At 44.7% G+C, this 23,678-nt stretch overlaps 1 protein-coding gene across 1 annotated transcript in view; it reads left to right on the top strand.

The window, feature by feature from the left end:
* Ankrd55 (ankyrin repeat domain 55) overlaps positions 1-23,678 on the top strand; it is a 95,636-nt gene that overhangs the window by 22,668 nt on the left and 49,290 nt on the right. Inside the window, 5 exon segments of the mRNA XM_028884426.2 lie at positions 2,798-2,920; positions 7,854-7,898; positions 7,901-7,983; positions 11,826-11,935; positions 22,885-22,945. Of these exon segments, the coding sequence (XP_028740259.1) occupies positions 2,798-2,920; positions 7,854-7,898; positions 7,901-7,983; positions 11,826-11,935; positions 22,885-22,945 (422 nt within the window).

Below are 23,678 nucleotides of genomic sequence, written 5' to 3'. Positions count from 1 at the left end.
TCGTTCCGGGTCACATGCTGCACCTGTCGATCAGGACACAGTCAATGCACTGAAACAGCTGTTTGGCTGAGAGGGGAATATGTTGATGACCATCAGAGAACATTCAGAGTAAAGCTAGCATCGGGGTGAGGGGAGGTTGATCAACAGGAAGGGCGGAGTCAGCCACCTTCCGATGAGTCGATGAGTCCCTGCAGGCATTTTACAGATCCAGATATGTCACACATTAAATGTGATATTCACATCCGTCTGACCAGTTACTTTGGGGAATCCTAATTCTAGGAGGCAGTGCAGTTCCACATCGTGATGAAGATGTTGTCTGTCTCTTACCGCACTGAGTCGTGAATGGCACGTGAACATGTTATCATACAGCATACCGTCTATAAAAACCCACAGTTGAATCTGGTGTGATGCCATTCACCCGTAATCTCAGCACAGAGGAGACAGAGGTAGGATCACCCATACATTTGAGACCAGTTGGTCTATGTAATGAGTTCTAGGCCAGCAAGGACTACACAGTGATACCCTATCTCAAAACAAAAACAACCAACCAGCTCCACGGTTCTGTTGGCACCTTTAGCAGCTCCCTGACTCAGTCGGGCTTCCAAGGTACCACTATTAGCATCTTTGAATGTATAGCTGAAAGTAGGTTCATCTTTTAAGTTGGGGCCCTAGTTCTTATGCCCAGAGACACTGGGAGGCATCGTAACAAAATTCCAGACTTATGTGAGGATTTGTAATGGATTCTAAGCAATAGATGGCTTCTTAATAGCTATCATCAACAAGAGCCCCTTTTAAACATATGTCTCAGACATCTAATGCTGTCTAAATAAGCCAAAATTTTTAAGTGGAGCAAAAATTGTAAAATGTTTACTAAATGCCAGGCTGTTCCTAGGCACACAGGATTAATATTAATACAGTGTCACCCTATACAGCTTTCTAAAGGAAGTGATTGTCAATGTCATCATCACTTCCATTTTACAGATAAGGACACTAAGCCAGGTGAGGGTGACTGACCCACATTTGCACGCAGCTGGTTAGCACAAGCGTGGCTTGTCCCAATGGTATCTGGCTCCAGAGTCATCCAACCGACCACACACGAGTGGTATTTGTCCCAGACCCCCTTCACCTGGCCTGCAAATGAGCAGAAGAGCCTGCTTCAAAAGACAAGACACAAAACCAAACCTGGACGAGTTAGGAAGCAGCCGCTCACGTTACAAAACAAGGCTGTCCTAAGCAAGCCGACCTCAGTAACAAGCTTGCCCTGGAACTGGGTGACTGGTTAAAAATCATTAATGGTTTTCTCAGAAATACTGGGACAGAGAAACCAAACCAAAACTTTATTCTCATGCCAGCTAAAGTTCAAAGAACTGGAAAGCCAAACTTGAGCCTCGAGTCCACACTGGAAGAACACACAACTTTACAACTGGCAAGATATTCTTTCTCTGAACATCAGTTACACTTGGAGAGCTGTAAGAGAGGGGCTTGGCACAGCTTCCCTCCAGGGTCTCCCCAGGAGAACTTGCTTCCCAGCCTTCTCTGCATCCTGGACTCACCTGGTTGTCTGTTGTCACCCTCGGCAGTAAAATCTGTTGAATCAATTCTTCACAAAGGTGCAGGGGTAAACAGGTGGCTACCGTATTTAAAGCAGTTTCATACAACCCTAGTTCCTCTAGAAATAGCATCTATGCAAACCCAGGTGGTTGAAAATGAACAGACTTAGCCAGGCGGTCATAACACACGCCTTTAATCCCAACACTTGGGAGGAAGAGGCAGGTGATTCTCTGAGTTCCAGGCCAGCCTGTTCTACAGAGTGAGATCCAGGACAGCCAGGGCTACACAGAGAAATCTTGTCTTGAAAATAAAAGAAAGAAAGAAAAGAAAAGGAACAGACTTTAAGGAAAGGACAAAAATGCAAGATGAGGCAAAAGGTCCAAATACAAATGTAATAGATGGAGACCAAGAGTAATTACCCAACTTAACAGCTGAAGGACAATGGTGGTGGATAAGTTATGAGGGGCTAAGTGAGAGCCAGCTCCACATGAGAAAAGTTGGCTGAGGAAAGGATAGCCCCATCTTCCCCTTTCCCAGGCTGCCAGTGCCTCGCACATGCAGCAAGAGGGTAAGGGCATCTGGAGACAGAGTCAGCAAAGATTAGGACAGGACTAGGTGTGGAGCATCTCTGGAAGAGAAAGAAGGAGGAGCATAATGCTTCTCCCAAAGACCGGTGAACCAAGCTCCCATGGGCCGGTGGATGTAGCTCCGTAGAAGGCTTACCTAGCAAGCACATGCATAAAACCAGGCATGGTAGCCACATCTGCAATGCCAGCACTCAAGAGGTGGGTGTAAGAGGATCAGAAATCCGAGGTCAACCTCAGCTATATAGAAAATTCAAGGCCAACCTGGGCGGCACGAGACCCTGCCTCTAAACAAGAAACAAAAGAGAGACCACGTAGCCTGTTTCAGATCTTGAAGAGTAGACTAGAAGCAAGAAGAGGGCCTTCTCTCTCGGCTCTCTCTAATTTTGGGAAACCCAAATGCCTGAAGAGTCAGAACGCATCAAAGGGCGTCTAACCCCAAGGCTCCTTGTCAACACACGGCGGGTTGCAAATGGCCCACAGCGGGTCACTTTTCCTCAGAAGTGTCCAGGGAGTATGTGGCCAGGCTGACTCAGCCTCTGCCCGGATGCACTGAGGTAGGAGGGTGAGTGAATCACTTGCGTGGGTGACAGTTTGGACTGTGTTATTCTTTGAGTGAATTCACACCGCACACTAACAGAGTGTCTGTTTGATTTGCGAAGGTGACTCATCTGAGGAAGTCGACTTGACCATGGTGTATCAGGCAGCATCTAATGGAGATGTCAACGCTCTGACTGCCGTGATTCGAGAGGACCCTTCTATCCTGGAATGCTGTGACAGTGAAGGTGAGCTGTTTGTGCATTTTTAAATCCAGGCTGCAGTGCTTTATCTTCTCAGAGATGGTCTTTTGAGATGAGCAACACCATTGAAATTCTTTTGGACTGGCCACGTGATACTGAAGGTTATCTTGTCTGTGGCCCATGTAGCATCCCTTGGCGTTTCTCTACACATAGGTGTTGGACACAGACCTTCAGCATCTTACTTCACTTCTTATTATGGGTGGTTTGTTTCCAGTATTTTGGTAGGAATGGCCAAGTAGTTGTATGTGTGCACATGCTTGTGGAAGCCAGGAGTCAACCTCAGGTGTCATTCCTAAGGTACCATCCACTTTATTTTTTGAGACAGGGCTTCTCACTGGAATTTGGAACTTACCCAATAGGCTAAACTGACTGGCCAGTGAGTCCCAAGTATCTGCCTGTCTCCATCTTCCCAGGGCTAAGATTACAAGCACAAAACATCACGTCTGGTTTTCTTAAGCATGTTTCAGGTACCCTACTCAGATCCTCATGATTGCACAACAAGGTCTTTGGAGACTGAATCCTCTCTCTCTGGTCACCTGTAGTTATAACAAGTGTCTAAAAAGAGATGGTTACTTTAGCAGAAATGGATGTGGGGAAAATGTAACTATCATAGTCCTTCAGACCAGAGAACTTGGCTCTTGGGAGGACAGCATGGTTGTATTTCCCCCTCTATTATTTCTAAATACAACTGCAAAGTCTAGATATGATGAAAAATAACTCTGGAAAAAAAAAAAGAGAAAATGACAGATTGGCTAATCCTGGATCTGAGGATTGGCATGGTGGAGAGTTCTCTGGATGTCTTTTTGCCGTGTATATCCCAGGGTTGGTGTTGAAGGTTGGTGTTCAACATAGGATGCCAACAGACACGGACAAAAGAAAAGCCCCTGAAAATGTGCATTCTCTAGGCAGAACACCAGGATTAACAATATGAAAGAACTGCTAAGAAGAAACTCTATATACTAATGCATGGCCCCGCAGAGAGGGAATCCCTCCATCACTGGTCCTGTCAGGAATAAACCAAGGACATGAACATGCTACAATGAACACCAGGAATATGCACAATTATTAGCTGTTAAAGAACAATTTTAATGTAAGCTACCATAAATTCCTCTAGTAGGAAACAGACAATTTTAATATTTCTATAACTATTTAGGAAATTAAATTCATAATTTAAAAATTTCTAAAGAGGAGTACATTCAGCCCTAGATGGTCTTACTGATTTCTACAATGTATTTATTTGTCTGTTATTTGGATTTATTTTATGTGTATGAGTGTTTTTACTTAATGTGCATCATGGACATGCTTGGTGCCCCAGGTTAGAAGAGGGTGTCGGATCTTCTGAAACTGGAGTTACAGAGAGGATTGTGAGCTACCATTTGGGTCCTGGGAGCCAAACTCAGGTCCTCTGGAAGAGCAACAAGTGTTCTTAATCACTGAGCTATCTCTCTAGCCCCTCTATAAATGTTTAAAGAATAATTAGCACTAATTTTATATGATTCATTTCAAAAAGAGAAAAAAAGGAAATACTTCTTAGCTGCTGTATAACTAGAATTACATTAACATCAATACCAGTTAAAGATAATATTTTAAATCCCTGCATATATCAACTGTTCTCATGAATATAAATGCAAAAGAAGAAATAAAGTCTCCCAAACTAGCTGGTTAAAGAAGAAAAATCATATAATCATATTAATTGGTACAGAAGCATTTGATGAAATTCAATATACAACCATAATTTTAAAGATCAGAAAACAGAAATGGAGAGGAGCTGTCTCAATGTGACAGAGAACGAAGTCAGGCATCATGATGTAAGCCTGCAATCCTATGTCTTGGAAAGCTAAAGTACAAGGCTATGCAGGGCAACTTAGCAAACTTCCATCTCTGATTTTCTTTCCTAAGATTATCTTCAAACAGCCTTGAGTAGTGGCTAAATTTCTTAGCCCAAACCCACAGCTAATAAAAGAACAAGAGCTGGAACCCAAGCGTTCTAGAGCCTAGATAGGTGCTCAGTCCTGAGGCGGAGGCCATAAAGCTCCACATGGGAGGCCGAGGTGGTAAAGCTATATACTTCCTGGGAAGGGGGGGGGGGGAAGAAATCTCATACTATTTGTTAAAGTATAGACTTGGACAGCCATTTGGGTAATAAAATTGGCAACATTTAACAAATGTCAAGATGTTTGTACCTGTGACCAAGTAATTCTACTTCTGGGCATATTTTATAGGGAAACTTTGGTACTGATGAACAAAGATGAGTAATGAAAATTGATCTACTTGGGAATGGCGTAAGTGAACAGCAGTATGGAAGGCTAGCCTGGGCTACCTGAGCTGTGTAGTGAGGCCCCTTATTAATGATGAGAAGGAGGAGGAGAAGGATAATGAGGATGATGATCACAAAAATGATGATGCTGTTCTTGGTTTAAAATCCTTGACCACACAGAGCATTTATTCTTTTAGTAATTATCACTAACTTAATACACAGCAATTAGTTTTCAGTGCCACATAAACGTGTATCCCCTGACTGTGAAATCATCTTTTGTCTGTTTGTTTAGTTTGTGTTTGTTCTCTTGGGAATTGCCTGTATATCTATATTTCCTTTACCTTCTTAGATTGTTGTGTCTTTCTGGTTGAAGTGTTATTTAGTTAACCTAATAATCTTTTAATTTGACAAATTAAAATAACTTTTCCTGCTACGTATGGCAGAACAGACATGTAATCCCCGCAGTCGGGAAGTTGAGGCAGGCAGATCACTAGTTCAAGGCCATCCTAGGTTACATGTTAAGATCATGTCTCAATAAAAAAAAAAAAAGATAGTTAATTAACTAAAAATTGAAAACAAAAAAATTCTGCCAGTGAACACCTAGTCTTTGAATTTTGATTAATAATATGTACTATGGAAATTTTTAATTTATATAATTGAATTTAACAAGATATTTCCTCCACAGTTTTTAGCTTTTCCTTCTTCCACAAGTCCTGAAGATTATAAGAACCTGAGTAAATATTTTCTTTTCAGACTGTTACATTTTGCTTATTACATCTCATCTCTAATCCATCTGGACTGTGTTTATGGGTGGTAGGGAGTCTGGCTGCATTTGAATTTGGCCCTTGTGTGCAGCCAGTTTGTCAGTATATATTTATTAAATACCTCTGCCCTCTCCCCAATGTACACTGTCTAAATTATACAGTAAGCCCATGCAAGTCTGAGTATTTCCTGGACTCTCCTTTCTAAACTGTTGAGCTATTTCTTGTTTTATTTTTTTAATACATTTTTTTCCTTTCTTTCTTTCTTTCTTTCTTTCTTTCTTTCTTTCTTTTTTTTAAAATTAATTTATTATGTATACAGTATTCTGCCTGCATGTGTCCCTGCAGGCCAGAAGAGGGCACCAGATCTCATTACACATGGTTGTGAGCCACCATGTGGTTGCTGGGAATTGAACTCAGGACCTCTAGAAGAGCAGTAGGTGCTCTTAACCACTAAGCCATCTCTCCAGCCCTATTTCTTGTTTTAGTTATCATAATTTTATAATAAATCTTATCTGTTAACATCATTTTCTGTTCTTTGTTCTCTGAAGAAATTTATATAGAAAGTATAATCTCAGGATCGATATAAACTAGTCAGACAGAGTATGTAATTTTATGAAAATAGTATGCAAAAATTAATTTGCCTGAATACCTCAGATTCACAAATTGTTTCATTTTCTTGTTCGTTATGTCCTTTCCCCTCTGATGGTCATAACCACCACTTTCATTTTTTTCTAGTTTTTATTTCCTTATTTTTGGTTTTTCCAGACAAAGTTTCTCTGTGTAGCCCTGGCTGTCCTGGAACTTGCTCTGTAGACCAGGCTGGCCTCGAACTCAGAGATCTGCCTGCCTCTGCCTCCTCCACACTGGCTTGTAACTATATGATAGAAAGGAAGTGAGGGAGGAAGTAAGGGAAAGAAGGGAGAAGGGAAGTGGGGAGGGAGGGAGGAAGAGATGAGGGTGGGGTAAGGAGGAAAGGAGAAAGAAGGGAGGAGAAAGGAAGAAGAGAGGACAATCTCACCACTCATTGTTCTAAGAATCACTTTATTGCTGCTTTACCCAGAATGAATGTCTGAAAAGGATCTCAGGAAGAGGGTTGCTGGGTCGCCAGCTGCCGTGTTCTGTGAGAAAGGTGGTCTGGAGATTCATCCCTTCTGCTAGATCTCTGCAGACCACAGCTTGGTTCATCCCAGGGAGAATCTTAATCTCAACATGGGTCTCCAGCTCAACAGAATCTAAGCATGTGCCAGTTCTGGATCTAAGCTTGGTCTCTTGGATGGAGGAACGTGGCATTCCTTGCTTGTTCCAACAGCCCCACAGTTAGACAAAAATGTGTCCATTCATCTCTATTTTTATTCAGAAAGTAAACACACTGGAAAACAAAATGCCTTTGGCTATATTGATTCAGAAAGAGAGGAAGTCAGTGAGGTGGATGCTGAGAATTTGTGTAGCCCAAGGCTACCACCCACCTTTACCACCCACTACCTCCCAAAGTGTGTTGAACCTGTTTGCCAGGGTGGACCAAATGCCATTCTGGATTCTGTACTACATCAGTTCAGTCGGGATAAATCTACCTGGTAGATCCGGAGTTAGTCACATCCCTGAGGCAACAACAGCCAGTTTTGGTCATCTGCCCAAAGTGTTTTAATCCACTGACTATTACAGACACCTGGGCAGGAGCAGAGGGGAGAATTACAGTCAGCTGAGGTAGGGGAGGTCAGCAAGAAACCCAACACTTATGCCAACAGAAGTCATCTCTCATCTTCATCTCTTCAGGCCCACAGAATCCAGCAGCTGGATTTATGCTGCAGGAAAGCCAAATAAACGAACAGACAAATGGTGTGCTCATAAATCTCAGAAGTTAAACATTCGTAAAGGCTGTTGAAATGTCTCATTCCAGGATGCACGCCCTTGATGCATGCGGTTTCTGGCCGTCAAGTGGACACGTGAAACTGCTCTTGAAGATGGGCGCCAACATTAATACCCAGGATGCCTATGGCCGCACCAGTTTATGCCTGGCAACGTACCTGGTACGCATTTATGTTTGTTAATGGGGCTACAGAGCAAGGGACCTAAAGATGTCAGGGGGATTCGACTCACAGAATGGTGCCCATGGGCTGATGCAGAAAGCCATTGAGAATTGGACTTTGGACTTTACTCATGACCCTCAAGGCTCGCATGGATCCTTCACAAGCTAAGGTAGAGGTGGTGTGACCACCGGGAAATGTTCTTGTCTATCTCAGCATTAGAATTTCACTTGGGACATTTCTGGCTCTCCTGGGTATTTCTAAGAAGGCTGCCATAAATAACCCCAGAGAGTGGTACTGATTTGAAGATCCAGTTAAGGTCCGTGGGGTGGGATTAGATGGGGATTAGCTGAGTGGAAGCTCCAGGCTGAAGAACGTGAGAAACGATGAGAACTGGGAAGAGTGGGAGGACCAGGGCATAGGGGACATGCCAGGATCACAGGGCAACACCAAGTGATGGACTCGGTTCAGAGCTAGTGCTCACATTAGAAACTGTAACGTCATTCCTCATAGTCGGGACTTCAGTTCAGCGTTGCCCAACATTGAAGCAAGGCTTGGTTAAGACTCACTGAAAATCCTCTAGCCCTCTCCTCACAGACACTCTTTGTGATCCTTCTGGACTCTCCCTGGGCTGGCTTAAGTCTACGTGAAACAAGCCCTACCCACCACGTGGGGGACACTTCATTGCTTTTCTTCTTTTCCAGCAACATGGCCACTCTTCTGCCACATCTGCTGCCTCTTGGGTTCACTGCTGCTGCCAGTTGGTAGTGGCGGATTCACCCCAAGCAGGCCCCCTAGGGTACCCCACTGAAGTAAAACACTTTCCTTCTCCAAACACACCCACCCCTTCCTGCCACAATTCACAGGGCTTGCAATGATGCATTGCTCAATTCCCACAGAGATTTTCTCCAGAGGCCACATTTTCATTTTTTTTTTCTTTGCATACTCTTTCTCTAACTCACAAACAAATCTAGGCATGATATTTTTGAAGTGTGGTCCGCAGGCCTCTTGGATCAATATCCCTGAGAGGTCTTGTTTGAAAGGCTGGTTCTGAGGTAGATACTCCTTGGATAGCATGGGGGCAGGGGAGGAAGGGAGTCTGCTGGATAAACTAACCTCCCTGGAAACTTCTGTGTCCACCTGAGTTTGAAGAGCACTGCTCTGCATGGGCTAGCTGAGCGAGACTCCATATCTCAGACAGATGTATGACCACCTTCTCAGTCACCTCCCTTATAGCATCTGCCATCATAACTGCTCTTGCTACAAACTTCTTTCAAGTCTGAGCTGGAGAAAAGCAAACATCTGGATTAAGGAGCAGAGCAAAGGGGTGGAAATGGCTTCTGAAGCGGACTGTGATTAGAGTCAATAAAATGGTGGCAACAAATTGTATGTCTCTTAAAACTCTACAATTCAAAATTTGAAAGGACTGGAAAGAGTGCTCCTCCAAACATCAGTTATGAGGGGCAACCTAGATCATAGAGAGGTGACACATTGCAGGCCACCCTTCCCAGTCTAAAGGGCTGTATGAGGGGAGTAGTTACATGACACCTGATTGGATGGCCTTCTTAACCGTGCCTGGCCTCTGTGTGAGTCCCCTAGTCTGGACGCAGCCCCTGGATGCTGAGGCTCTGGGAAGAGGAGCATTCTGAGGGTCACTGTGAAATCCAGCAATGTCTAGATTTGATCATTAAGAGAAGTTTGGCAAAAGAGGCTTAGAACAGAGTCTCGACTCAGGGTACAAATAAATTTGTAGACAAGTTTGTAGACATGTGACCTTGGGCAAATCGCTTCACCCTTTTGTGCCTCTCTCCTTATTTTTGAGGTAAAGTAAAAACTGTAACCTAAGCTTATCACACCTGTAGAAAAAGCTGAGGCCAGCTAGCACCTAGTAGGTATGATGCTCGTTTGTTGCTTCCATTGATATCCAAATGATATCAAGGGTTTCAAATATCTTCACTGATTTTTAAATTTCTTTTCTGAAGAAGAAGGAAAAAAAGGAATGAAGAAAACCACAAACACACATTGAGTTCCAGGAAGCATTGCAAAATATTTTAGATGTTTCAAAGCTTACCCCATCAAAAGATTTGCTTTTTTCAAAAAACATATTTAAATCTTGGGCAATTCTGAAGTCTGCACAGCATGTCTTGCTTTTGGGTCCCCTGATCAATTTTTACTTTTCCTTTTAAGAGAACTTGATGACTTGGACATTAGCAACTAGAATCAGATTTACTACATTAGTAAACTATGAGTCAATACTGACAAGGCCTCCCTCAAATATTTGTTTCTACTTAAGACAGATATTGCTGGCCAATTCTATAGAGCCCTACTTGGTACCATAGCCCATGAAGTTTTTTAGTTTTGATTTTTATGACAGGGTCTCATGTAGTTCAGGCTAGCCCCAAAGTCACTATATATCAAAGGATGACCCTTAACTCCTGATCCTCTTGCTGATAGCCTCTCAAATTCTGGGATTTGCATCTCCATGCAAATGTGTTTCTTGTTTGATGCACAAAACTAGACTGTCAACTGTTGTCTAGACTCTTCAAAACCACAAGGTTCTGTTCATATTATTATTTTCTTTCTTCAATAAGTTTATCAACTCCTTAGGTTTTGCTGCTTCCAATACTGTCGTCCTAAGGGAAAGAATCCTCAGTCATTTCCCTGGGACACCTTGAGGCTGGACTATGTACACACGGAGGAAGACTAAAAACTGCTTTTGAAGAGAAGGTTATCACACCACTGTGCTCAATAAGAGTTTTATCTATTTGTTTGGCTGTTTATAAGTAGCTGAGTAGCCCAAGAATTGCAGATAAATGTAGGAGACCTCTTCCACTTAGCAATGAGAACCAAGCTTGGTTATCAGCTAGGTTGGGTCAGCTACAGAAGTGTAAATTAAGAAAGCAGTGTAAATATGGGCAGGGCTAGCCTCGGGCTACTAATGTCCTTTAACGTAAGATAGAAGACATGACCCAGCTGGACCGACGTGCTAGCCAGCAAGGTGATAATATCAAATTTCAATGGGTACAATTAGGGTGCAGGGAATTCACACAGCCTCCCAAGAAATATGTAGGTGTGTAAAGCCTTGCAATGTGTATCCCTTGGAGAATGTTAGGTTGCCTTCACCTTAGAGGTCCAGGGTGTCATCATTAGAGCCGCAGGGTATCAGCATTCGAGTCACAGCTATTGGCAGGGTGTTCCGGTTTTGTATCTAAGTGCTGAGAAGAGGCTGACTCAAGTAAGCAAGATGCTATCCTTCGGGTTATCAGAAACAGAATATGAGCTAATGAAGAACCAAGACCTCCACTTTAGACATGGGAAACAGGCTAAGCATGCAGGCTGGGACTCAGAAGTGGGCTAGGAAGCCAGCTTTTAGAAGTGGGCGTTGCCATCCAAGTCAGACAGGTGCTATGTCTTATTTGGAGCTAAGCCACACGCCAGAGCAGGTGACCGCTCCCTGTCACATGCTATCTTTGGGGCAGCCTAGTTGTAGCAGTTGAATCCCAGTGAGTGGTCCTGGAAATGGAAGGGAGAGGCAAGAGAGCATCTGCCTCAGTCTGTATGGGAGAGGGCAACGATCATACAGAAAACCTGGGACGTTGAAGCTCGGACTTCAGCTCTCTGCTGAGGTGTGGGAGATGGAACCACATGTGGTCTTTAAATGGTTTCAACTTAAACAAGCTTTTAGCCAAACCAAAGAAGCAAAGAAGTGGCCAAAACAGCAGCAACAACAACAACAGCAACAACGCACACACGCACGCACGCACGCACGCACGCCATAGAAAGCTTCTCGACCTGTGTTACATGAGGCTGTGTTATGTAATGATGTGACGGCTGTTGCCTTTCAGGGCTGGCTTGAAGGCTGTGTGAGCCTGCTCAGAAACGGTGCCAAGCACAACATCCCCGATAAAAATGGCCGCCTGCCACTGCATGCTGCCACTGCGGAGCCCGACGTGAGGTAAGCAACACATAATACACCAGACGGGAAAGACCCAGCTTGCGTGAGAAAGGCTTGGAATCCACCCCCCTGTGACTGATAAGATTGAAACGCAGAGAGGAATACAATGCTCTAGAGTTGTCTTAAACTCCAATCTCATTCCCGTCTTCAATGAAATGCTTTCCTCATAGTCTTTTATTCTAGGAGAAAGGCTACAGCATTTTCATCATTGGAATCCATAAATCCATCCATTCGTTCTAATAGTCAGTTATTAACTCAGTAATGATTTTTGGGACTTTATTACCAACCAGGCAGAGTTTTAGTCCCTAACAATGCCACAGTGAACAAGACAGTCTCTGATGTCCCAGAGCTGACACTGTCATGAAGGAATCAAGTGACTCACTAGCAAACAAAGGCACAAGATACCTTCCAATAATGACCAGTGCTTTGCAGAAAATCATACAAGCTAAAACGGCCGTGACATGTCAGTAGGGTTAATGTCCAAATGGAGTCTAGAGTCTAGGCGTTGAAGGGGCACAGGAGCCCGAGGCAGAAGTCCAGGGCAGTAGCTGGAAAACCAGGGTGTACACACATGGAGCCCATGTGAAGAGATTTACTCAAAGGAAGTCAATGACTGAGGAGGCCACAATTTGGTAAGACAAGTGAGAAACCAAGCGGAAACCTTTGCCCAGTCCAGTGAGTTCCTCATTCCTCAATGTCGAATTGGCCTCTGTCTCCATCATTTTAAAAGACCTTGCAGCAACTGATGGTAACGTTTCCTACTACAAACACCAGTGTTGCTGCTTGCCTCTTCCTTCACGCTCTGTTGCTTACAACAGACCTTTAATAGTGATTGAACATCTCCCAGTCCTAGGCCCCGGCAGCAACATGGGGGGGGGGGGGAGGATATGCTGCTGTCTGCCTCACCCTCAGCACCCAGGGCCAGAATGGAGACCTGAAGCTCTGTGGGTCTGAAGAGGTGAAAACTTTCTCTAGGCAGTGGGGGATAACAGGATTTCTTCATCTCAGTCACTTTTATAGAAAGTAAAGGGCTTGGGAAACCCCAGGACTATCCCTCGGGCTTGCTGACTTGCTATCTTGGACTATATCCAGAAATAACAGAATTTATCCCAAGCCCGATACAGCAAGGAAAGCTGGAAATGAAAGAGCAAACCCAGACCATTAACTATCAGTAAACATCCTAGGTAAGGAGACGGTCTGTTTTCAGAAAAGGAAAAGGGAGGTGAGGGAAGGAGCGGGGGAGAGAGAAGGGAGGGGAAGGAAAGACCTTTTTTTTTTTTAAGACAACTGGCACAAATATTTAGTTACAAAAGTAAACTGTTTTGGCAAGAGTCATCTTGAGAAAATAAGTTTAAAAAGCATACCTTGTAAGAATTATTCTGTCTGGATTACTGAACTTAACTGACTTTTATCTGCTTCTCTTGAGTAATTTTAAAAGCTACTTATTCTGGAAGATAAATACCTACTTGAGTTATGGTAATTATGGTTATTGCAGTAAATGAAACCCAAAGCTTGAGTGCCCCACATTCAGTTTTATTTCTCAGACATATCAAAGTCCCAATGTTAGTGCTGCTGGGTGATGGCTGGCTCCCCTCCACATGACGATTCAGAGACCCAAGCATCTCCCATCTTGTAACTAGCATCCTGAATGATCACAGAATGTCCCTTACTTGGCCTGGTAATGGGCAAAGAGGAGCACAGAGATGCCTTGTTCATTTTACAAAACCTTAGGCAAACATCACAGTTCACATCTGTTCTCTTTCTAATAATAAGAACTAGTCATTTGCATACACTTGAATAGAACAAACCTCAGGAAACACACACAGTCCTGGGTGAGAGGATCTACCTGCCTTTCATGATTCCAAACCATGAATGGGAAAGCCAGGTTTGGATGAGATTTGTAGAGACACCTGAGGTATGAATTAAGTCTTTTCAATCAAAATTACACAGGTCAGCTAGGTTCAACCTCTGAAATGATTAGTTCAAAATCAATCCAAGTGTGTGTCCTCTTCCGTGGAATATTTTTTTTTTTCCTTTTTTTTTTTTTTTTTTGTTTTGTTTTTTTGTTTTGTTTTTTTGTTTGTTTGTTTTTTTCAAGATGAGGTTTCTCTGTGTATCTCTGACTGTCCTGGAAATTACTCTGTAGACCAGGCTGGCCTTGAACTCAGAGATTCACCAGTCTCTACCCCACCTGCACCCCAAGTGCTGGGATGAAAGGTGTGAGCCGCCACCACCCACTCTGTAGACTTACTTTATATAGCAATGTCTCTGGACACTCTAGGATCCATCCCACATAGCTGGAACTTTGAAAGCAAAGAGTTGAGGCTTCCTCTTCTCTGGATGTTATACCTAATGACCTAGCCAACATCCTCTGGTGAGTTGAACCCAGAAAAGTAAACACGCTTCTGTGTCTCAAAGACAACAGTTTTCTTCTTGTAAATGGGTAGATGATTCTGAATGGTAAAATCCTGCTTCAGTTGAATGCTACTCAATTAATGAAAACTGAAGCTGTGATGAACCATTTTGAAAGCAATATTTTGTGTTAGCGAATCTTCTTCAAAATGGATTGGGTCAAACCCTTAACAACCATAGACAACAAATTAGTTAGTAGAATTAACTGCCGACTCTCTGGGAAGCAGTTTGTCCTAAAGGCTTCCTTCTGAGAATAAATTGATTTTAAAATAAAGGTATTTTGTGGTTGTTATACAAGAGAATTTATGGCAGAGTTCCATCTGCATTAGGTGTTTGAGGAAGCCATGCTTTGTCACAGCGGTGGGATGAACCATGTTTGAGCATCATCAGACACTTGCCTTGCTTTCTGAGAAAACAGACTGTCTTAGTTAGGGTTTCTATTGTTGTGAAGAGACACCTTGACTACAGCAACTCTTATAAGGAAAACATTTCATTGAGGTGGCTTGCTTACAGTTTCAGAGGTCCAGTCCATTATCATCACGACAGGGAGCGTGGCAGTGTGCAGGCAGACGTGCTGCTGGCTACACTTCCCAATAGTGCTCCTCTCTATGAGCCTTTGGGGGCTAATTACATTCAAACTACCACACAGACTTTGTCTGGTTCTGTAGGCATCTTTCAACATTGCAACGGCTATGAGAACCAGAGAGTCTCTCCCATTAGGCACGTGAGCCTAGTTTCTTAAATGGACACAACCTTTAAAGGAACTCATTACTTTGTGTGTGTAGGCATGTGTGAGTGTACACCACGGCATACGTGTGAAGTCAGAGGGTAGCTTACAGAAGTTAGTTGTCTCTCCTTCACCCTCGTGAGTTCCAGGAATCATACTTAGGTCCTCAGACTTGGAAGGAAGCATGTTTACTCACTGAGACGTCTCACCAGCTCATACATAGGTATAACTTTAGACTGGCCTAGCAATGTTTAGGTCTGAATTAAACGAATAGCAAATATTGACATCGAGGAAGAAGAGGAAGATGATGTTGATGATAAGGAGGGTGGTTTTTTTTTTTAATTTTTGTTTTTCATTTTAGTTTTTTTTGAAACAGGGTTTCTCTGTGTACTCCTAGTTGTCCTGGAACTCACTCTGTAGACCAGGCTAGCCTTGAACTCAGAGATCCCCTGCCTCTGCCTCCCGAGTACAGGGATTAAGGTGTGTAACACCACTGCCCAGTGGATATCAGTTATTATAAGTAGTGCTCTGAACAAAATCCTTAGTGCTTCGTAGGTCCTGTCCCATTTAATATACCACTCATATATTATATATACAATATATTTATCCTCACCTCACAGAGGAGAAACTGAGGCAAGTGGAAGCTAACTAACTGATGCATACATGAAGAAAACCTGCCTGATGGGTCTGCTGCCTCCCTGAGAGCCACTGTTGTGGGCCTGTGGGCCTTGCAGAGTTGACTGCAGTGATCACATTTTATCAATAAGCCCTTGGCCTGTGTCTCCAGGCCTTATGAGAAACGGCCTTACAAAATTTACTGGCCCGCGATCAGGTCATATTTTATTCATGACAACATCTTTTAAAATCCTATATAAGAAACCGCAGAGAAGAAGTTTCACTAAGAGAGGGATTGCTCTGCTTCTCCGAGAAAATAGTTGGAACTGGTATTATAGCAACACTGTGGTTTATCATCCCGTGCCTCGCTTTCTGTGCTTAGAAAATTCAAGACTCGGTTTGAAACCCACCTCCGGCACACACACAGGACTGCACATCATGTCCTCCATCTTCTGCCCTTGTTTTCTCTGGCTAATTGCTTCACTCACCTTGTTTTTATTCATGTAATTAAAACCCTTGTTGGGTTGGATGAGGTCCGGAGTGACTGGGAGTCGGACCAAACTTGAATCTGGCCTTATCTGACCAACCACTTTGTCTTGGACAAGTTCCTATGTGAAGGCCCAGATAAGTTTCTTTTCTTGAAAGTAAAGAGAATGCAGTTCTCCTCTTAATAAGAAGATAGGCAGAAAGAGAGGGACACATATTAAAGCCACTGAACATGGTGCCTAGTGAGTGCATTGTGTTCAGAAAACATTAATAGTGAGTATGATATTAATGGTGATAGTAGAAAGTAGACAAATGTGAATACCACATGCTGGCATTGAAGAATAGGACCCACTGATTACCACCCTGCCAGTTGCCATCTTGGCACACACCGGTCTGCAAAGGGTATGTACAAGCACACAGCTATTTGTGCACACAGCCCTGTGACAGCATGCAATACCCATTTATTGCAAAGGATGCTGGGATAGGAACACTCACTTCCCTTTGTGTAGACTCAAGGGAACTTCCGAATCTCAAGCCATTCGGTTCCCCAGAGACCCTCTTTGCAGCTTTCGTGAGCACAGGTCCATCTGTGTTTTCTTCATATTAGTAAGCAGAAGAAACAGCCACCTGGAGGCCTTGTGCAAAGGTGTTTACACTGGCTTAGAAATCTGCTGACCCTCAGGTTTCCAAACAGTGAGCTTCTCCCACGGGACACTCACTGGAGGTTATTGAGAGGGAAGCCTCCGACTGAAGTTGCTTTTTAAATAATCCAGAGGGACGCTCGCCTTTTGCCCTTAGCCTATGAAAAGATTCAGGTACTCTGAGCAGTTCAGATCCACATCCTCAGCTAAGGCCCAGGGTAGTGGGGGCTGGAGCAGACACAGGGATAAGTGATTTATACACTAGAACGCAAAGGAGCCCAGACTTCCTCCTCCAAGTCCCGTGCCTGCCCCGAGCTCTCACTTCTCAGCAGGTCCAGGTTTTCTCCCTTTCAGCGCCCCAAGCTTTTCTTGAGCCCTTGTCCGGGACATTCAGAGGGTGTCAGAGTGAAAGAAGGGACAGGATCACTAGGACAAAGTCCCAGAGAGACAGAGTTGTGTTTGTACAGCCCTGTACACACTAGTCCTGAAAGGCAAGCGGCAATTTCCTCTGAAAGAAGCCACTGGGCTCTCTGAACGATTTCTTCATGGTCTCCATGGTAACAGGTAGATTTTTTTTCCCTTTCCTTCCTTCCTTCCTTCCTCCCTTCCTTCCTTCCTTCCTTCCTTCCTTTCTTTCTTTCTTTCTTTTTTTCCCCCTTTTCAAGGCCAGCAGTTCTTCATTTTGCATTGCTCTTGACTACAGCCAGAGGGTTTCCTGGCTCGCTACCCCGGGGTTTTATGAGTTACTAATGCTCTAACCTGATGTGAATATTTCCTTACAGTCTCGCATCCAGATAGCTTTAGTGGACAGGAAAGGGAGATGGCTGGCTTGGGGGACCATCCCCACTCACTGCCATCACTGAGCTGCAGGGTTGGAAGCCTGCGGAGTCAACAAAACAGGAAAGGTTATAGAAGTATGTATCATGAATCTTACAGAGTCTTATTAATAAAATCAAATCCGGGGCCAGTTATTGGGGTGAAATGCTGGATGGTCAGAGAGACAGAACAAGCCACAGCTAATCTCACCTGGCCAACTTCTCAGCTGGTCTTGTTTCCTCAGACTCGAAGCCTCTGTGTCCTCATCCAGAATGACTCTCAGCTGAACTGTGCTGCTAGAAGCCTGAAAGCTTAACTAGCCAATGCTTCTAGTTTCTGGTCCTCACACCTTATATACTTTTCTGCTTTCTACCACCACTCTCTGGGATTAAAGGCTCGCTTTCTGGGATTAAAGGCGTGAGTGCCACCATTTTCTAGCCTCTGTATCTAGTGGCTGTTCTGTCTCTGACCCCAGATAAATTTATTAGGGTACGCAATATTTTGGGGGAACACAATACCGCCACAGAAGTAAGCTGCTCCCATGATGTCTCTTCCTGATCCCTGCTGCCACCCGAATCACCCGAGTGTGATCAGGGACGACCCAGAAAAGATAAGACCCAGCAAAGGTTTTTAAAAATCATGATAGAGAAGTTGGGAGTGGGCACATAAAAGCTACCCTAAGTGCTTCGTAAGCGTTGACTCAGCTAAAAATTATAGCAAATCTTTAGGAATGAGACGGTGTGCTCTCCATTACACAGATAAGAAAATGAGGTCCTGTGAGTGTTATAACTCGTCCAAGGCCCCTGGCTAGTTGGTAAGAAGCAGGGATTCTAATAGCAAGCTTCTGTACTCTCATTAATCAATCATGACCCCCGGTGAAGGAAGTACCTGCTGGGCATCCTTGTGTGCTGTCCTGAAACCTGGTAGGTAGTGAGTGGTCTGGAGCTGCTGCTCTGAGACCTGAGGCCAGTTTGAACAGGTTCCGGGGGAGATGGTGGAAGAAATGTTCCTGGCCACCATAGTGTCACACTGGAACTCTAGGAGGACAAGACTGAGGCCAGCAAGAGGTCCAGAGCTGAGGCAGAAGGGGACTGAGCCAGATTAACTCCATGCCTCAGAACAGCCAGGGTCACCAAGCTGCAGAGCGGACATCTAGTGTCGAGTGCGGGCTGAATCCCGGAAACACTGTGGTGGGCCAGCGGGGGTAGGGAGCAGAGCTCTTCATCTGGATATCTGTGTTCAACACTGAAAACCTTCAAAACCAAACAGTTAGATAGCACAGATTGGTCCATCAGACAGAGAAGACAGGGGAATCCAAAAGGGTAGCAACTGAGGAAAATCCAGTGAAACAAGCGAGAGATGGTGCTCTCCACTCACCCAGCACAAGGGCACACGCCTGTTATCCCAAGCTGAGAGAGAACGGGGAATCATAGGTTTGATACCAGCCTATGCTACCTACGAGTTCAAAGCCAGACTGGGTTACACATCAAGATACTAAAACAAAAACAAAAGCAAACAAAACAAAAACCTCATGTTCTTCAAAAGCTCAGAAAGACGTTAGTTACCACCCCTGAACCTAAAAGAGGACAAGGAGTCATTGCCCGGAGCCAATCTGACTTTGTCCCTCCTCTCTGTCCTCTCTGAGATGCTCCTGAGAGGATGACAGGGTTGCAGCCATCTTAGAGAAGGGCCAGACAGGGGGCAGCAGGCCCTGGGAAACCCCACCTGAGGATGGGCTGCCCCTCCGACCCTAGACCCAGACAATTAGGAACTGTACAGAAACAAGTTCCAGACATTTTCTGCCATAATCTAAAGGCTATGATATAACATAACTGGCACACTAAACAAAGCACCAGGTATGTCCTGTGGGATGTCTTCTGCTGTTATAGATTGTATACCACAGCTGTCAGAGGGAATGAGTTTCCTGCAGATAAACATGAGATGTCTGACTGTCAGAGGAAATGGGTCTGCTGGTAATAGAGATCCAATAACATAAACTGCTTGAGGCTATGGCAATTTCCTCGCAGCTGCAACTCTCCCATAAGTTCAAACCAAGCGTCTCTAACCTGAAGTAAGCACCATCCTGAGCTTGTAACTATATAGAGTTGGAATCCCACTAGACCCCTGACCCTAACCACTATAAAAATCCCATCCTGTTACTGTGTGGGGTCCTCTCAATCCACCGTTGTGATGGACGGATGAGGGGCCTGAGTTTAAACTCGAGAATTAAAGACTCTTTGCTTTTGCATTCGGATGGGTCTCTTGGTGGTCTTTGGGGACATGAACTTTGGGGTGCAATGCTCTCCCTAACTAAACAACAAAGTCATATGTGTGGAGTCTGGGTTGATACCATCTTCAAAGGTCAGCCTGAGAGCCAGGGACTGCAGAGACAAAGAATTTGAGAAGCCCATAAAGAGGAATGGATTCATCCCACAGCCTTAGGGGTCCACCCAGGTTATGGCATGGTATCTTTCTCTGTTTGCCCCTATTGAAATCGTCCCTGAGCCTCGCTTTCCTGGGAACCATCTCTCTCTACTGGATCCACAGGGGAAAGAAAACCTGTCTGAGTACATAGAAGCCCATTCAACTTGGGACTAGCTGAGAGAGTAATATCATCCTTAGCTCAGTGGTTCTCAACCTGTGGGTCTCGACCCTTTACAGAATCCAATGACCCTTTCACATGAATTGCATATAACCCCAGATATCCTGTATACCAGATATTTATATTACGATTCCTAACAGTAGCAACATTACAGTTATAAAGTAGCCACAAAATAATGTTATGGTTGGGGGCCAGCACAACCTGAGGAACTGTGTTAAAGGGTCATAGCATTAGGAAGGTTGAGAACCACTGCCTTAGTTCATCTCTAAGTGACCCCTTCCCACTTCTCACCCACTGGAGACCAAAGGGACCCTAGAGATTAAACACAGCCACTGGAGAGAGACACAGGGAAGAAATAGTCACTCGTTCAGCCCCACTTCCGCCCATACAGCAACCAGAAAGGAAGATACACCTGGAGGCAAGACAACTAGAAACAAGAAGTATTACCCCAGTTCAATTATGTATTTGTGTGTTTGTTGTTGTTGTTTTGGTTTTTCGAGACAGGTTTTCTCTGTGTATCCCTAGCTGTCCTGGAACTTGCTTCATAAACCAGGCTGGCCTTGAACTCAGAGATCCACCTACCTCTGCCTCCTACAAATCTCTGTGCCAGAAACTCTCAGCTTGGTCTAGTCACTGGATCCTTCTCTCTACCTGTGTTTTGCATAGGAAGGTCACTCAGTCGTGAGGCAAATATTAAGTCCTAAGCAGCAGTTTAGATCCTCCAGAAGACAGTGGAAAAACTGGAGTCAACCCCAGGCTTCAAAAGCCATTTCCCATCTGTAGCGAATGAGGACAATCTCATCCCCATTCATGCTCTCCTTGCATCGTGTCTATTACACAGGATTGGTCCTTCACTCTTCTCCTCTCTTGTGGGTGGTAATTTAATACACAGGGCTTAAGATGTCATCTAAACAGAGACACAGGGACAACCAGATCGAGAGACTGGGATGATGGCTCTGTCACTGAAGGGCTTACCATGCAAGCACAAAGACCTGAGTGTGGACCCGAGGAAAATCATGGCCACTCAAACCTAAACCCAGCTTTGGGGTGGGGGTGGGGGACAGAATCAGCTAGGGATCGCTGACAGGCTAGCCTAGGCAGTCAGTGAGCCCGATGCTCAGGGAGAGACCCCGTTTCCACAAGGAGATGGAGAGCAGCTAAGGGAGACACTTGATGTCCACCCCTGTCCTACACACAGACACACACACAAAGGCAGGAATGTGTACATGCATAGGAACACATGAACACATAGGACACACAGAGATAGGGAAACTAGATCGGGAAAAAGAACTAAACAATTTCATTTTGCAAATGATTCTTATAAAAATCAATTTGAACCTCTTTGCCTGCACTGTCCTCAGCCCTTATGGTGGGAATTCATTGATCAGTGACCAGCACTTTCTCAGTGGTTTCCAAACATGGCTGTTTACCAGATTGGCCTGTAAAGGTGCTTTTCAGCTGTAAGGACTAGGCGCCTCCAAGACCCATTGAGTACAATCCAGCTGTTTGTGGTCTAGAAAAAAAAAATCCCCCTGGTGGTTCAAAGCTGGGGCCAAGGCTCCAAAATCTAGGATTAATGATTCTAGAAATAACACTTGGTGTTTGAGCCATAGTCTACGTGCTTTGTGCATATTACCTCACTCAATCCTCACGCTGAGCTGTGAGACCAGGACTTACTATCCCCAGAGACAGGAACTTCAGGCAGAGAGAAGGGAAGTAACTTGCCTCAGAGCCCAGAGTTTGGCGGGTCTGACATGTGGGCCCAGACGGTCTGGCTCCAGAGCCTGGCCCTAGAAGCAGTGCAGCTCCCTGCCTCTCCCTCACAGAAGGAATGTCGACCTCAGCCAACCGAGGACAGGCCAGCGAACTTGGACTTGAGGATCACTGACCTGTTTCTCACTGATCCTGTCCTCTCCTGCTCAGGTGTCCCTGTTTTACCAGTATGTGGAGGTGTAAATGCCAGCACTGTAGATGTCTATGCAAAGGGGATAAAAGTCAAACATGCACATTGTAACAGGCTTTTGCTTTGGCCCACCAGCTCACCAAAAAATGACATGGAGACTTATTATTAATTAGGAAAGCTCCGCCTATAGCTTAGGCTTGTTTCTAACTAGCTCTTAGAACTTAAATTAAAATTAACCCATTTCTATTCATCCATGTGCTGTCACGTGGCTCATGTTTCTACCTCTCCTCCTGTCTTGCTCCCTCTCCATCCGGCTCCCCTTCTTCCCAGAGGTCTCTTTGTTTGGAAGTCATACCTATATCTCCTCCTGCCTAGCTACTGGCCATTCACCTCTTTATTAAACCAGTCACAGTGACACATCTTCACACAGTGCAAAGGAGTGTTCCACAACAGCACATGAGTTTGGCTCCTGCAGTACTGTGTAGGTGACAGAGGGTGAGGCTGAAGGCTCACTGTCCTGCCTCCCCTCAGTCCCCAGCAGCACCAGATGGCAAGAAGCTGGAGACGCCATCTTGCTTCTCTGTGTTCTAGGCTCACATCTTCCCATAGGTCTTTCTCTTGGACGGGTGGGAAGAGGCTCATTTCACTCGGAGGCCTTCGACTGTATTCCGATCGCTGAGCTTTGATGCCCTTTCTAAGCGCCCATGGCTGTCAGTGCTATTGAACCACTCTTGTTCTTCCCCACAGGCTCCTCATAGTCCTGCTGCAGCAGTCCAGCCCCGGGGAAATCAATCATCAGGACACGGAGGTGAGTCGGCTGTCCCCCGCCACAGTCTGCATGTGAAGGCAGAAGGTGTCCTTTGTACATCCCGCTCACCAAGCAAGCTTCTCTGCCCCTACCTTCAGGCAGAACTCTGTCATTTGGGTGTGGGCAGCTTTTACCAGGGAGGCGCTTTCTTGCATTAAGTACTTAGGTATTAATCATGTGACTGAAATTTCATAATTTCCCTCTGGGCATTCCTCCTTCTGTCTTCTCAAGCCCCCCAAACATAAATAACAAGCCATGGCTCCAGATGTCTACTTTCTGCGTTAGGAGGACATACAGACGAATCCCAGGCAGCATTACTAGTCCGTGTTAATTAGTCATAATTGCTGTTCCCTTCACGTTGCTACGTCAGCCTTGCAGAAGGCTTCCAAATCATCGGTCTCCATTCTTGAGCAGAGTTCTAGGTCAGACTGTGTAGTGCTGCCCCAGAGCATCTTAGGGCTTTGTTATAGTTATGCCAAGTTGTTCAAGGACAAATACTGATTTTTGTCAGCCAATGGATTCTTTCTATTACAATCGTCCCAAATCCGATTGGAACACCGGGGCTCTTAGTGGGCTTTCTATATAAAATATACTTTGTTAGTTACTCTTCAGTAAGAAGGGCTGGTGATATTGAGAAAGTCTAGTCACATACACACATACACAAGATGTCACACTGCACTGGTTTAATAAATCCAGCTGGTCCCAGGCACTAAGATAGGAGTCCGCCCCTCAC

The sequence above is a fragment of the Peromyscus leucopus genome, chromosome 11 (assembly GCF_004664715.2).
Source record: "Peromyscus leucopus breed LL Stock chromosome 11, UCI_PerLeu_2.1, whole genome shotgun sequence".
NCBI classification, from domain to species: domain Eukaryota; kingdom Metazoa; phylum Chordata; class Mammalia; order Rodentia; family Cricetidae; genus Peromyscus; species Peromyscus leucopus.
This window is presented reverse-complemented; position numbering and strand designations above follow the sequence as displayed.